General features: G+C 42.1%; 1 protein-coding gene across 7 annotated transcripts in view; it reads left to right on the top strand.

The window, feature by feature from the left end:
• Positions 1 to 13,981, top strand: part of EPHB1 (EPH receptor B1) — a 324,932-nt gene extending 310,951 nt beyond the window's left edge. For 4 of the 7 annotated variants that reach the window (XR_013393169.1, XR_013393166.1, XR_013393167.1 and 1 more), the window contains one exon: positions 12,491 to 12,627. Coding sequence is in view for 3 of the 7 variants with exons in the window: in XM_028730892.2 (XP_028586725.2) it covers positions 12,491 to 12,755 (265 nt within the window). In the remaining 4 variants the exon portion in view is untranslated. Of the gene's footprint in view, positions 1 to 12,490 lie in introns of all 7 variants that reach the window. The other 3 variants (XM_028730892.2, XM_028730889.2, XM_028730891.2) reach the window with 1 other exon arrangement.
• The last annotated feature ends 1,241 nt before the right edge of the window (positions 13,982 to 15,222 follow it).

Genomic DNA, 15,222 nt, shown 5'->3' on the forward strand with positions numbered 1-15,222 from the left:
AACAATCAAGCAGGGTATAAATTTTATGAAATAAATAAAATAACTGAAGAAGCTGAAGCTCTGGCAATTGCCTGTATAGGTGGGGATGTTTGCACTTTTACAGAAAATAGGAGACCCCCCCCAAATGTATTGTGCTCTTGTTATTTCATTTCTATACCACAAACTCATATAAAAATATGTCTATGTGGTGTACAAAATCTCAGTTAGGACCAGACAACATAATAAGTGAAATCAAACAGATTACATTCAAGAAACAGAGACTTGAAAATGGGTCATCTGACAAGAAGATGACAAAAGGCTATAAATCATTTTCATAAGAAAGCTTTCATTATAAGGCTTAAGTCACATCTCTGTGACCCAACAGCAGACCAATATGGATGTTTGTATTAATTTACTGAGGGAGAGGGGGAAATGTGAAGGGAGAATTGTGAAGATGAAGATAGGGATGGTTAATACATGGGACACAGAACAAACCATTGAATGTAGGTCTGAAGGAAGTACTGTATTTTTCCATGTATAAGACTAGGTTTTTTCCCTTAAAAATAATGTCAAAAATTGGGAGGCATCTTATACACAGATTCATCAACCCCCATTTTCTTAAATCAGGGTCCCCCAAAATAGGGGGCATCTTATACATGGAGGCGTCTTATAGACAAAAAAATACGGTACATAAGACCTCAGGACAGTTTTTGAAGGAACAATCATTTGTCACTGTGCAATTGGCTGCATTTTACACTCATCACATGAGAGGCAGACCAGTTATGGCAGCTGAGAATTCTAAATGTGCCTTCTAGACCACGAGAACGTGAGTAAACTGGAAGTGTTTGCTTGACATTGAGTTACGTGAAAGCGAGGCACTGTTGGTGATAAAAAATTTTCCTTATCACTGTTCCGCTAGCAGAGAATGAGATAGTGAAAAGACAAAGGCCTGTTAGTCAGCAGGGTTTCCTGGTCTCTGAGCATGACACCAAGAATGATGTCACTCCAAGGTGTCCGTGACTGCTGATTGTCCAGAGGGTGCCCTTAAATCAGTGGTTGCCAACCCAGTGCCAGTGGGTGCCATGTGTCCATGAAGGCTTTCAAGGGTGCCCTTGGGCACGGGGCCCAGACTCTGACCTTCCTTTTTTCTAACACTTTGGAAAGAAAAAGGTAGGAAGCCGTGTTGGTCTGCCGTAGTCGAAACAAAATAAAAAAATTCCTTCCAGTAGCACCTTAGACTAAGTTTGTTCTTGGTATGAGCTTTCGTGTGCATGGTATCTGAAGAAGTGTGCATGCACATGGAAACTCATACTAATAACAAACTTAGTTGGTCTCTAAGGTGCTACTTGGGACGCGGGTGGCGCTGTGGGTAAAAGCCTCAGCGCCTAGGGCTTGCTGATCGAAAGGTCGGCAGTTCGAATCCCCGCGGCGGGGTGCGCTCCCGTTGCTCGATCCCAGCGCCTGCCAACCTAGCAGTTTGAAAGCACCCCCGGGTGCAAGTAGATAAATAGGGACCGCTTTCTAGCGGGAAGGTAAACGGCGTTTCCGTGTGCGACGTGACCCGGAAGTGTCTCCGGACAACGCTGGCCCCTGGCCTCTTAAGTGAGATGGGCGCACAACCCCAGAGTCTGTCAAGACTGGACCGTACGGGCAGGGGTACCTTTACCTTTACCTTTAAGGTGCTACTGGAAGGATTTTTTTTTAAATTTTGTTTCGACTATGGCAGACCAACACGGCTATCCACCTGTAACTAGAACTATAAAATTATAGCTTACTTCTTAGGAAGTACTTAGGAAGTACTTACTACTGGAAGGATTTTTTATTATTATTTTGGAAAGAAAGTTACGGGGCAAGATGTACAGGAACCTTCTAAATGATTTCTGTGAAATAAAAGTAAGGCATGGTCACCGTGTGTGTGTGTGTGTATATTAATTCTGGTGTTGAAAAGTGCTCCTTGCTGCTATTAGACAGCAACAGCACCAGGGTGTATGCAAAATCAATACTGTGTGATTCAGGACCAGCAAAGACATCGCTGACTTCCCATGGTAAGCCTAAGGTTGTCAGGGGTAGTTGTCTCTCTCTTTTAGTGTTATGCCACACACACCCCTTAGCAGCTATTGTGTGACTGGTGCAGCCCGCAATCCCGCAAATTTTGAAATGTGCTCTCTGGCCAAAAAGGCTGGGGAAGCCTGCCTCAGATACTCAATAGACACACCCTGGCTACTTCTCAGGTGGTGATTGTGACATGTAACCAGACTCCAAATCCCAGTTTCACATATGAGGAAGTTGAAAGTGCATTTGGAAATTATATAGCATATCCTTATCATCATTATTGCCCAAATAGTTCTTATCTCATATGTTTTTAAAGTCAGGTGTGATATTTGTAAAGTAGTGGGAAAATCCATTTTGAATACATAAGCATTTTCCCCCCATTTTAAGTTGAAATTTCAGTGTGACAAGTAGATACCCAGTGGCCAAATTTAATGGCAGAGTTACACCAAATGTCCAGTCTTCATCTTGTGCTCTTGCATATTATGCCAAATTACTCCTTCTATAACTTAAAATAATAATAATAATAATTTCCCCCTTACTTTTTATTTCTCCCACTGGTGTATTGTGTCTATTTTTTCCCTTTAGAACTATTTCCCTCTGCTAGTAATAGCACTGAAGTTACCAGAGCTGCACCATGATTGAATTTGTCCCTGTTTCTTTCTGATTATCCTCAGGGGTCTCATTAGGTAACCAAACCCTTGTTTTGAAGGTGGGGAGAAGGGATGAAAATTATGGTTAACATCACTGCAATTCTCCATGCTAATTAGCAATGAGTGGGACTGACAGCATGAAATATAGCCCGTGCCAAGAGCTGTGTTGCAGGAGGAGGATGCCTGGAGAGTTTCTTATCTAAAATGCAAATTGTGATTTCCAAAGACTATCAGGAAGATGAGTAATTGGTACAAGACCCCACTAGCCCATCTTTAAATAAAGAATAGTATTTTCAGAATTTTTTTTAAAAAAACAACAAACTTTTGCAATAACTTTTTAGGAAGGGGCATATAGAACTGAATTTGGGATTTGCACCCCCCCCCCCCCGATTTCCCCATTCTTCCATTGAATAGATGCACTGGTTTAGTTTGAAGGGAGCAAGATATCCTGATGTTCAACATTAAAGGAAAGACCAGATGGTCACCATGACTTCCTTTCGAGCATACTCCAAATACAGTGGAACAAGTGGAGGCCAGTGGCTTTGTGTGATAGTGTGCTCTAGCCTATAGCAAGGCCACCTGACTATTCTAGCTCACACTCCACGGTCTGGTTTGCATTAGCAAAACTGTTGTTTCTCAGGACAGTGTGTACGTGTGGGATCTTGGAGAAACACTTATGGCCACTTTGTTTGTCATTGGGCCCGTTTGCTCCCATACTGCACTGAACTAAGTCAAGGTTTGGCTTAGCATGTAGGTCCAGACAGGACTCATGGTTAAACTTCACACGTGGTGCTGTAGCTAAGAACAGACCACAGCAAATAATAAACTTTGACTACAACTCATGGTTAGTGAGGAGAGATGAAATATACTCAGAGTTGAGAGTGGATTTCATGCTCTTTATTCAGCTCATAGTGGTGAGGAGGAATGGGAGTTCCCCCAGAATGTCTGCTTTATATACATTATTTACACAATGGGCCCCATGTGATTGGCTAATTCTGGGATTCTCCTGTAGGCCAATCAGGTTGCAGATTCACTTCCACCTGGAGCTGGATTGGGTGGCTCCTGTGGACCAATCAGACTGCTGCATTCTGAATCCTATTGTTCTAGGACCAATCAGACTGCTGCATTCTGAATCCTATTGTTCTAGGACCAATCAGACTGCTGCATTTTGGATCCTATTCAACTCAGTACATAACAAGAGAGCTTAACTATGAATCCTGGTTCAGATGGCATGGTAGTCCAATCTTTGGCTATGCTCATCATGATTCAGTAAGAAGGACCAGGGAAATACCAAAGGACCTGCAAGCTCATTTCCAGGAGCCCATATGTCTTGTGTGGTTCAAGTAAACAACAGTTTGGCTTACCATGTTATATGAACCAGGCCTATATGTGCAGAAGAACTGACTAGCTTGTTCTGCCTAGGCCTTTCTTCAGTGTTATTGCCATGTCACAATACCACTTCTGATGCTCTGCTCTGCCATGTTTATCATCTCCATCCCATTTTCTAGATTTGTGACTATTCTCTGTCCCTGTCATGGGGTGACTCACAGGCCAAAATATGTGGTACTTCTGCTGAACTTCCAGTTAATGGGAAAGAGCTGTGGTAGTGATGAGACAGGTGATATGAACATATTATGAAAAATATAACAAGTGTGTCTACTTCTTCCATTGATCTATTTGAGGGAGAAACATAAACAGACATGGCCATGTTCAGCTTGATAAAATGGAGACTGAGAGGAGATATGATAGCCATCTTCAAATATCTAAAGGGCTGCCACATGGAAGATGGAGTAAGCTTGTCCTCTCCTGCTCTGGTGGGTAGGACTTGAACTAATGGCTTTCAGTTACAATAAAGGGGATTCTGACTAAACCTCAGGAAATACTTTTTGACAGTAAGAGCTGTTTGACAGTGGAAGAGTCTCCCTCGGGAGGTGGTTGACTCCCTTTCATTGCAGGTTTTTAAGCAGAGGTTGGATGGTCATCTGTCATGAATGCTTTAGTTGAGATTCCTGCATTGCAGGGGGTTGGTCTATATTACTCTTGTGGTCCCTTCCAATCTACGATTTATGATTCTATTATCCTGTTTTCAATATACCGTGCTGAGGAGTATGTTCCTCCAAATATAACTAGACCACAGTTGCTGTCATTATTGTAGACTGTTGAGTAATCTGTGTGTTTTGTACCCTAAGCCTGGAGTTGCACTGTAGTATACAGATACTATTTAACAAGGGCTACACGGCTTGTCCCTCTCATGTAGATGCTGTACTTTCAAAACACAAATATCTTATTTGTGTAATGGTTGCATTTCTGATAGTGCTAGTTACTTTCCTTACATTTCCCAGTTTTTATCAAAGCAAGCGTATAATGCCACTGTTATGGCGAAAGAGAGTCCAGTAATTAGGAAGCAAGCATTGAATCTGTAGCAAATTAGAACACACACACACACACACACACACACACACACTGGGAAAAAGAGAGAGTAACAAGAATTATTTGCAAATTCCTTTCATCATATCTATGATCTATGGTTGATTACTGTTAAATCTCACAGACTCTCCAGATATTATGGAATCTAAAGTACTAGGAACTCATCAATTTTAGAGTGGCTGTTGACTTACTGAAAATTGCAGAGAAGTGGAGAACAAATCTGGTTACTGTATCCAGTTTTAAGATTCTTCATTTGTTGTTCCCTTCCTTAGTAATTCTGAGTCATATCAGAGCATATCTTATTCAACAAATAAAAAGGGAGGAACTGCAGGGCTGCCTAGTTTAGTTCATACAGAATGTTTTTTAATAGTTTTATGACTTGTTTAGAGGAGAAAATAAAACCCAAAGTAAACATTCCTGGCAGTTCTTAAATAGTAGTGAGATGCAAATGTGTAGATTGTAAGGTAAAGTTTAGATTAAATTCCACGAAATGCCAAAGGGTTAAGAGAGCAGATTTTAACATGTCTCCAAAACCCAGCCTGTGCTTCTCATTTGCAAGAAGAAAGTGATTTGCTGCAGAAAGTGGGGGAAATGACCTCTGCTCACCACTTTCTCCCAGCAATGTTCTTGACCTACATTTCCATCTGCACAGGGCATTCCCATTGGTGAGAGGGGAGGTTGTAGGAGAGAACTGGCAGGTGGGAAAGGGCTTGAGATTCCCTGCCATGGATTCATTTTCTATCAGCCTCAATTATGCCACAGTAAAAAACAGAAGAAGAGCCACATGCTCAAAATGTGAGGGCAAATGCAATAAGCATTTAAAAATCCTATTTGTCAAAGTTCTGTTTTCTTTTCAGAGCTTGGTGCATGAGATTTTTGTCATCTTGCAAGGTCCATTGTAATGAATTTTGTAGTTGAACCTCAGGGAGGTCTTAATGTGGCTATGTGCACTACAGTCAGTGTGCACTGAACATGCAGTAGGGTGAGTGGGACTGCAGAGGTCAGCGCCAAACTCTTCTCTTGCATTGGCTTTGAGTTCACAGAGCCTGTGCACATGCAGCCTGAATATGTGAAGTTTCACAGGTCCTCAGATTGCACAGAGAGCCAGTGTCTGTTTAGGCTTAGTGCATGAGGCATAATATTTGGATTGGGTGTGGAAGCAGGGCCTACTGCTACAATCCAGTTCCCTCCTCCTCAGTTCATTCCATATAGTCTGAACGTGCAGGGATTGTGCAGCCTGCCTTTTCACAGGAAAGAGTCACAAAGGGATGAGGCCATCCAGAATAACCTCATCTCTATATTTGCTGTGCTGATTCTTTTATTCTTGGCCCTCTTGAGCGTGTTCCTCTTGGCACACATTCTTCTAGGAGGAATGAGTCAACTGCCTGCCAAGGGGGTGCTCAGCCTCTCCCAGAACTTTGAATTGTACTCTGCATCCGTCAAGGGGAGTCTGTTCCATACTGCAGTTTCCTTTGTGTCTTTGCTCTGTGTTCTCCCTCTCAAGTACTTCTGGAAATTAATGAGCTTTGTCTCATACACACCTGGTGGGGAGCAGTGTTAACAGTTGTTTTTTATATATATAACTTTTAACCACATGATGGCCTCCCTTCATAGAATCAAAGCCCCATTTGAGTTAATTGTGGCTGTCAAATTATCCTCCCTGTGAAGTGTGAAACTGCACTCAGCTGACAATTGGGATTCCCTAGGGAGATGACATTGTTAGGGCAACTAACCAGGGAGTGCTTGTATGAACAATTAGAGGCAACAGTGGCTGCTCTAGCTTCTTCCTCTCCCCACCCTTTCATCTTGCCTACCCTATTCCAGGATTGCTCCATATTTGCAGGCATGTTTTCAATCTGTACAGCCGGCATTCCCCTCCTTTCCTTGTAATTTACTGTGGCACAGAAGCCACACCGACTCTGCACTGGAGCCGGGTAACAACATCTGTGCACCATTCTGCAGCGCTGCTTCCGCCACATGAAGATTTGAAGCAGGGGGTGCTGTTTGGCCTAGAGATTATATGATGTGTTAACAACATTTTGTACTTTTATTGGACCATTTAATCTCAAATAAATCTCAGTAGTGTAGTTTTATCACTGTTAGCTATATCATAGTCTCTTGTGGAACAGTCTTGTCCAGGCTGCAGGTCTGAGCTCAAGGATAGATTATGTCTGCTACTGCTATCACCAAGGAATAGTCCTAGAAATCTGAGAATCTGTTCACATTGTATGTATAAAAACCACCTCTTTTACAGAGGCATGCAGAGGCAGATAGGAGCTGGCTCGGTTTTCACCTCACCCCTAATCCACCTGTCACTGTGCCTCCTTCATCCTGTCCTTTCTTTCAATCTGCCCCTTCATTCTCCTGCCTTTCCACCATATAAATTATCGACCTCTTTCTGCTTTCTGACTTATTCCTGCTGCTTTCAAGTATCCCACAGGTTCCTCTGTCCTTAAAAGATAATAATAATGCATCAGCCCTTCCTTTCTGTCCATCTACCAACTAATTTCCCTTTTTCTCTTTGTCTCCAAACAGCTGGAACTTGTTGCTTACTTCCACTGCCTCAACTTCCTTTCCTCCAGCTCCTCTCCTGAACCCCTACAATCTGGTTTCTGCACCCTCCTGAAACTCCCCTCTAACATCCTCTTCATGGCTATATCAGATATTTGTTCTTGGCCCTCTGCTGTTTTCCTTTGACACACCGGCCCTGAATGTCCTCATAAAATCCCATAGCTTTCAGTACTGCCTACATGCTGATGACAGCTGGCTACACCTCTCTGGTCCAGACCTGTCTCCCTCCTGTTCTGCATCTCCAACTGCTTTATATTTCTACTTTGACATTTCATTGATTTCTAAACTTAGCATGTCCGAGGGTAAATGTCTCATACTGCTATCTAAGCACTCCACCTCTCCTCAGATCATTTTCTGTATCTATTAACAATGTCACCACCTACCCTCCTCTTGTCCAGGAATGAAACTTTGGCTTTATCTTTCACTCCTCTCCCTTCTGTGCCTGCCGTCGTACTGTTGCCAAGTCATGTTGATTTTCCCTTTACAATCTCCTCCCTTTGTATCCTTCATTGACTACTCTAGGTCAGCTCTCGCCTAGACAACTGCTGCTGTCTCCACTCTGGTCCACTCGTTGTCTTGCTTCAGTCCCCACCCCCTTCTGTCTAGAACTTTGCTGCCAAAATCATTCATCTCCTTTATGGTTCTGCCCTCCTTAAATCCCTACACTGGCTTCTGGCCTTCTCCCAGATCAAGCACAAACTCCTTGCGCTTGTCTTCAAAGCCCTCTACACTCCCACTGCCCTTTCTTATCTCTCTGGCCGCATCATATCCTGTGGCAGCCCTGCCTGTGACCTTCACTCTTTAGTCATCTAAAGATCTTCTGCCCCCTCAAATGAATTTGCTTGCTCTTGATGCCTTTTAAGCTCAGGACTGTCTCCCAGAACATCTGAAGGATGCTGCCTCTCTTCCTGCCTTCAGATCTCTCCTCAAAACCCATCTTTTCAATTAAGCCACATTTGCCTGGTCCTCCCAAGGCACTGTAACTACTCCTAAGTACGGGTAACTGAAATAAACCCATATCCTTCCCTGTTTGCATGTGCCTATATGCAGTGCCCCCCCTCCCCTATGTCAATTTTTAATTTGCAAGGTGTCTGGGGAGGGCAAGGATTTATCTTCTTATGCTTTGTAATGCACCATAGAGATTCATAGCAGTACATAAATAATGCAAAATCATCATCATCATTGATTCCCATTTTGCCCTAGGAGATACAATAGACCGGCTGTAATTTGAAATGCAGTTGGGGGAAATCTTCACTGGTATTACCAGAGGCAAAGGGCGGGGTAGAGTTCCTGAACACATACTTTTGATTTCTCCATGTAAGTGAATGGATGACATTCCTTTCTATGGGGGAGAGTGCTGCACTTGGACACCGTTACAGAGGAGGCAAAATCTGTATCCTGCCTTTGATGTTGGTGGGGGGCAGCCTTAGAAGCAGGAGTGCAGTGAGGCACAGTTGGCTCAGTTCAGAGTACCCCAAGATATATAAAGATATATAAAGATGGATATCATTTCCTGTGCACATGTATTTAGGAGTATGTCTCATTGAAAGCAATAGGATGTACTTTCCAGTTTAGACTGGGCTGTAAAACTCAGTTTCTGACATACGCTTGGCTCCATCTGGCATACCTTTCTGCAGACTCTACACCTATCCTCTGGTTACACTCCTGTTTTCTTTTCAGCCTGCTTCTAAACTCTGGAAGTAAATCACACTGATTTCAGTTGAGATTTTATTCATGTTAAGCTTTGCCTGTTTAACCCTATCATACGCACTTATCTTTTTCCCTGTCGGGTAATTTCCACAAGCCTCCCTGTTCTGCATTTCTCTCTGACTGGTTTCTGCCCTCCTCCTTTCTCCTTTTCTCCCCCATGTGAATCCCAGATTAATAAATAAAAGTTTCATTACTACCTAGGTTTGCAAAAATGATTTGATTCCAAAAGATGATGAATTTTAAGAGAAGCAAAATGTCAGGCACAGCAGGGACATTTTTTAAGCTTCAGTAAGTTAGGATGGTGGAACACAAGCCCCAGTATAATTGTGTTGGCAGCCCCTAGTTATCAGGAGCTAGGCAAGGGGACACAGCGGTCAATTGCTTTGCTATTTAATGTGGCGGTTTTATGTTTCCAATGTGCAATTGTATATTAAAAGTATCTTTGCCCCCCTGACGTGGCTAAATAATGGGATTTTGCTGCTGGGCTACACTTCTCTGTTACAGCATGGGTAACAGGCAACCCTTTGCTGCTCTTTTCAGGACTAACTACACAAGCGGATGATGCGTCATTTCTTTCTTTAAGAGACAACCTTAATCATCTGTACCGGAAACTCCTTAGGAGAGCCACCTATTCCGCATTTGTCCAGCACATTGGTCTATTTTTTCTCCCAGAAAGCTGCCTTATATTGAGTCTCACCTAGCTTAGTGTTATCTACATTGAGTGACAGTGGCTCTCCAGGGTATGAGATTGGAGAGAGGCACCAAGGATCAATCCTGAGACCTTTTGCATGCAAAGTTTGAGCTCTACCACTGAGCTACAGCTCTTCACCTTACATGCAGGGCTTAAAAGAATGAAAAAGGCAGACGGCCTGGCACAAGTGGGTCAGGGCAAGGCTAACAGATAATTCAGCATTCAGTTCTCTGGTGCATACATCTGTATTATCTGTCTGGTGTTCCTGGCATAAGGATTATTCTTCACCCCTTTAATGCAGAAGCAAGGGATATGTGGTGAATCAAGGTTCTCAAAATCCATGCAAATTGGTGTTTGCACTTCCTAAACCATTTTACAAATTATTGACTCTCAAGCCCCATCACAAACTTGAAATTGAGGAGTAGGTGGGCACCAAAGCAATGCAGAGCTTTAGGTAAAATGCAGGCCAATTTTGCGCCATTTCTGAGAGAATTACAAAGGGGGAAGGAGGCAACCTTGGACAGGGGTTATTACTTCTGCAACATTAAGCAAACCCTGTTTTATTAAAGTTATGGCTCATGCTGGCATTAGGGCAATAGAGGTGTCAATTCTCCTGTTATTAACTCTACTGCCTAGAGGCATAGATTTCAGCAAACATATCCAAGAGCTGGAGCTAATCTGTAGCAAAGAGTGGAGGCAAGGGGTAATTTCCTCTGCCTAGCATCAAACCAGAGGAGGGGCGGTCAAGGAAAACCACAGTATTTCCAAAGAGAAAAGGGAAAAGGGGGGGATATTGCCCCCCACACCTGATTTCCTACGAATGAAACATGAAAAGAAATCAATGTAGCTGAGGGCCAAGTACGTTATTGCTGTAATATTATTCACCCTTTACAGATTGCTTTAATAGCACAATCACAGAAAAGTCATGCAGGGAGGCTGAGGATGATATAGGGAGCTTTGTTGATTTTGCCCACCTCCTGCCCCAAGTAAAAAAGTAAAGAATGGGGAGAGGGACTGGATCAGTGTGAAGAGATGCTGTCATTGAGAGCTTGATTCTCCTACACGAACACAGAGCATTGGCTTAGCCCCAACTCTCAGTGCACTAGAAAACATTGTAATTTATTTTTGGGCTGATGGGAAAGGTGTCAAGAAGACACATGGGCTAGAAACTCCAAAGCTGGGTTCAAGATACCAGTTTTAAAGGCATTTGGGTCAGGACTTCCTTTGACTCAGTGCTGATTTCTGGAAAAAGTTAGTAGGAACATTGTCCATTCAAAATGAAAAGGTGGACTAGAGTAGAGCAGACAGAAGGCATAGATGGCAATATACAGACTCTGTGTGTATGTGTGTGCATTCATATTGTTCCAGTATATGCATGCAATATAATGGTGGTGAGTTTAGATGGCAGATCTTGCCAGCCAATCAGGAATTCAGGGACAAGTGACAGGGTGCTGCAAGGGTGAGAAATTAAAAACTCCATGGAAAACAGGAGGGGAAGTTGAAATAAACACAATAACAAGTTTTTATGTGTTGGAATGTATATGTGAAATTTTTGAAATCTATTAAAATATAATGAATGATAGAAAAGGGAATTCAGGGACAGGTGACCCTAGAGGTGCTCTAAAGACATTGAAAACTGTTCTGAACTACCTTTTGGCAGTATTGCAACATTTCCAGAACCAATAAAATCCTAGATCTCCTGGGAAGCTAGTTAGCTAGGGCAGGGCTTATGAAGGGAATCTCATGTGCCAGAAGAAATAATGATGGCATATATTCTGATAGAGTTGTACCAGAACCCTCAAACACCTCTGCATAGTGGGGAGCTGCACTGGGTAGGAGTACTTAATGTAGTAGTTAGTTCCTAAGCAGTAGCAAGAAGCCTCTGCAACTATAATCCTATGGAAAGAACATATTATGGTGCCAGTACTCATTGCTAAAACTAGGGCTGTCACCTGAATAAATAAAGTCTAGCTGATTGAGCCTATATGTTTTCATCTGCATGAATCTGCACAGAACTGAAACAATTATTATGGGGGGGAATTGTCTCTAAGTGACACATTTATTATGGTAGACTTCCTCTTCGTAGGGGCATCATTCATTTCAGAGTGAGATAGAAGGGTGCCTATCGTCTCTTGTGAGATGGTGCTTATCTGTATTTTTAGAAATACATTAAATAAATAACTTCATTTTTAAAATTGCCATCGTTTTAGTCAATATAAAATTTTGATTAATTATAGATGAAAATAACCGTAATAGGTGAAAATTAATAGGTGACAACGAACAGATAGGACTCCTCTTTCCTCCTCCACCATCAATATGTCTGCCTTCACAATGCTATAAGAGTGTGCACAATTTAAAAACTAACCTTTTGTTGTTCTTCTTGTTCTCGTTTCTGCCCGCTGTTGTTTAGGAACACTTTTATGCCACTGTTTGATGCCGGAAGGACATGGAAAGAGGCCAGCCCTGACAGCGAAGCTTACCACCGCAGACCTGTCCTTGTTTTCCGCTGGCAAGCTGGCCATGCCCTGCAGATGAGCTGTGACCTCCTGAGGGTGATGCCAAGCTCTCGTGTCAAGAACATGCTCCATCCCGATGAGCAGAGGAAGGAAGAGTCCTCCCGCAGTAGCATGCACTGTCCCAGCCAACAGAGCCCCCGCCGTGTACATAGCCAATGAGATGTCTGTAAAGGATTGCGCCTTCTTGTACATTTCCCTCGTTCCCTTTCAACTTGTTGATTGTGTCAAAATTGTCAGAGTTTGTAACAGTAACTTTCAAAAAAATATTGTACTAAAAACTGAAAATTGCACTCAATAAAAATTACGAAATAACCTTGATTTTGGAAAAAAAAACTTTAGTAGCTGAGAGATTGAAGAATGCTATCTGAAGGGAAGGAGGGCTGGTTTATGAGTATGGCATGTTGTGTATTAGCAGCAGAATCCAATCTGCATGAGTAGGAACATCAACATATTTGGGGGCATTCAGCTAAGTTCTGTGCATTGAAATTTAACAAACACAACTACGTTAGGTTCATAAACTTCAATGTATCTACTGCAGGGCTGCAATATGTCCAGGTTTTCCCAGACCATCAAAATGGTGTCCAAATGGGTAAAATGTCCTGGAAAACCTGGACGTATAACAACAAAGATTTTCACTTTGGGGGATATAGCAACCCTAATCTACTCGGAGTAAAACTTTGTTGAATGCCATCCTTTCATTCTAAGGGTTCTTTCTTGTGCAATATTGTTATATTTGGGTAAAGATACCAAAGTACAAACAACATTGCCTTACAAAGGGAGCCTGCGTGTTTCAAGAAATTAATTTCCATATATGAAAAAGTCATATGGCCTTTGCTTCCATCTACTTTAAGATTTGAAATTTGTGCACACTTTGTAATTGGCTTGGTACATATGTGATTTTGTACTTGAATCATATATCAGCCAAAAGTTTATTGGGTTATGAGATAATTGGCATAATATCCATTTGGACCACACCCCTTTGAATAACTCACAGGGATGCTCAAGAGATAGTTGATGCCAAATAGCTTTCTACTCCAAACTTGCTTTTTTTAAGGTGAGAAAGAAAGGAGCAGGGATGAAATTGCAACATACTGGAACTGGAAGAAAAGTCAGAGTAGTTTTGATTGCTGCAATTTAGGTGCAACAGAGTAGAAAAGAGGAATGTGGGTTGCTTACAATCCGATCCTATGCACATTAACCCAGAAATGATAAAACCCACTGATTTTCAGTGGGAGCATTCTCTGAGGGCAAGTGTGCATAGGACTCTGTCTTTGCTTACTTAATTACAACTCAAATATGAACTTGCAGTAAATAAATGCTGAGTCACTTGTATCTGCTAAGGCTGATAAAGGGGATGTTTGAAACAAATTAAATATGTTTTTTTTTTTTAAAAAAAGTGGGATTGTAGAAATTGAACAAGTAGGTCTGATTAACCACTGGATGTTTATTTGTTTGTTTTAAATGAGGAATCATCCATGTTTTGTTTCATTGGCCCAGTACACCTTAGTGTATCTTGGAAAACTGTTTAACAACTAGCAATTGCTAAAATCTAATCAAGTCTTCACAAGTCCTGTATTCCTTCTTAAGGTAGTTTTAAAGCGCATATATTGTGGCTTTAACATCATGCCATCTTTTTCACTCCACTCTGTTTTGCCTGGGGGAAAGTTCTGGAGAACTCAAACCTTGCTCACTTTTATGACATTTTGGTTGGTCCTAATAAAGATGTCACCACACTGTGAAATTTGAGTTTTTTCCCCTATTGACCAACATGGCTATCTTTGAAGTATGAAACAAATAAGAAGTAGTTGGTCAACCCTTATTACTTGCCCTACTCCAGAACATAAACATCACATCTTTTTAAACTTTGTTCAAGGCCCTCTACTGGGTAAAGTAGCTTTCCTAGAAGGCAGCTTTCATCAAGAGCTTGAGAGGGTTCCCCCATTCTTATACACAAGAGCCCACAAGTAGTCATTCCTCCATGCTTCCCTTTCACCCCTAGATTGGCAACTGGAGATTGCAAGGGCACCCATCAGGGAATCGATTTAGTTCAGGGACTGACATTTTATAATGCTGTTGTTTTCAAAGTCATTTATGAAACCTGATTGTCAGTTTAGACATATTTGTGTCCTGGGCTAATGTTTCATCAATGTGGAGTAACTCTAGGACTGGGAGGCTCAACTCTGACAGAGGAATAAAATGAGTGCTCTCTGTAGTGGAACTCCCTTAATTTACAGACAATATGGACAGTTTTGCAATGACCCCTAAAGGCTGGTTTTAAAAGTGGTTTGTGTCTTTTTCGCTACTACCCTTTCTTACTACTCATGATTATCCCCTGTTCTCATTTGTTCGGGTGGCAGGATGGACCTCCGAGATTTTCATTTTCAGGCTGTGAACACCCTGTATCTTTAAAGCACATTTGAAACACATTCTTTTCCTCAAAGAATTCTGGGCACTGAAGTTTGTTAATCATAGAATCATAGAATCATAGAGTTGGAATAGACCACAAGGGCCATCGAGTCCAACCCCCTGCCAAGCAGGAAACACCATCAGAGCACTCCTGACATATGGTTGTCAAGCCTCTGCTTAAAGACCTCCAAAGAAGGAGACTCCACCACACTCCTTGGCA

The sequence above is a fragment of the Podarcis muralis genome, chromosome 6 (assembly GCF_964188315.1).
Source record: "Podarcis muralis chromosome 6, rPodMur119.hap1.1, whole genome shotgun sequence".
NCBI lineage: Eukaryota > Metazoa > Chordata > Lepidosauria > Squamata > Lacertidae > Podarcis > Podarcis muralis.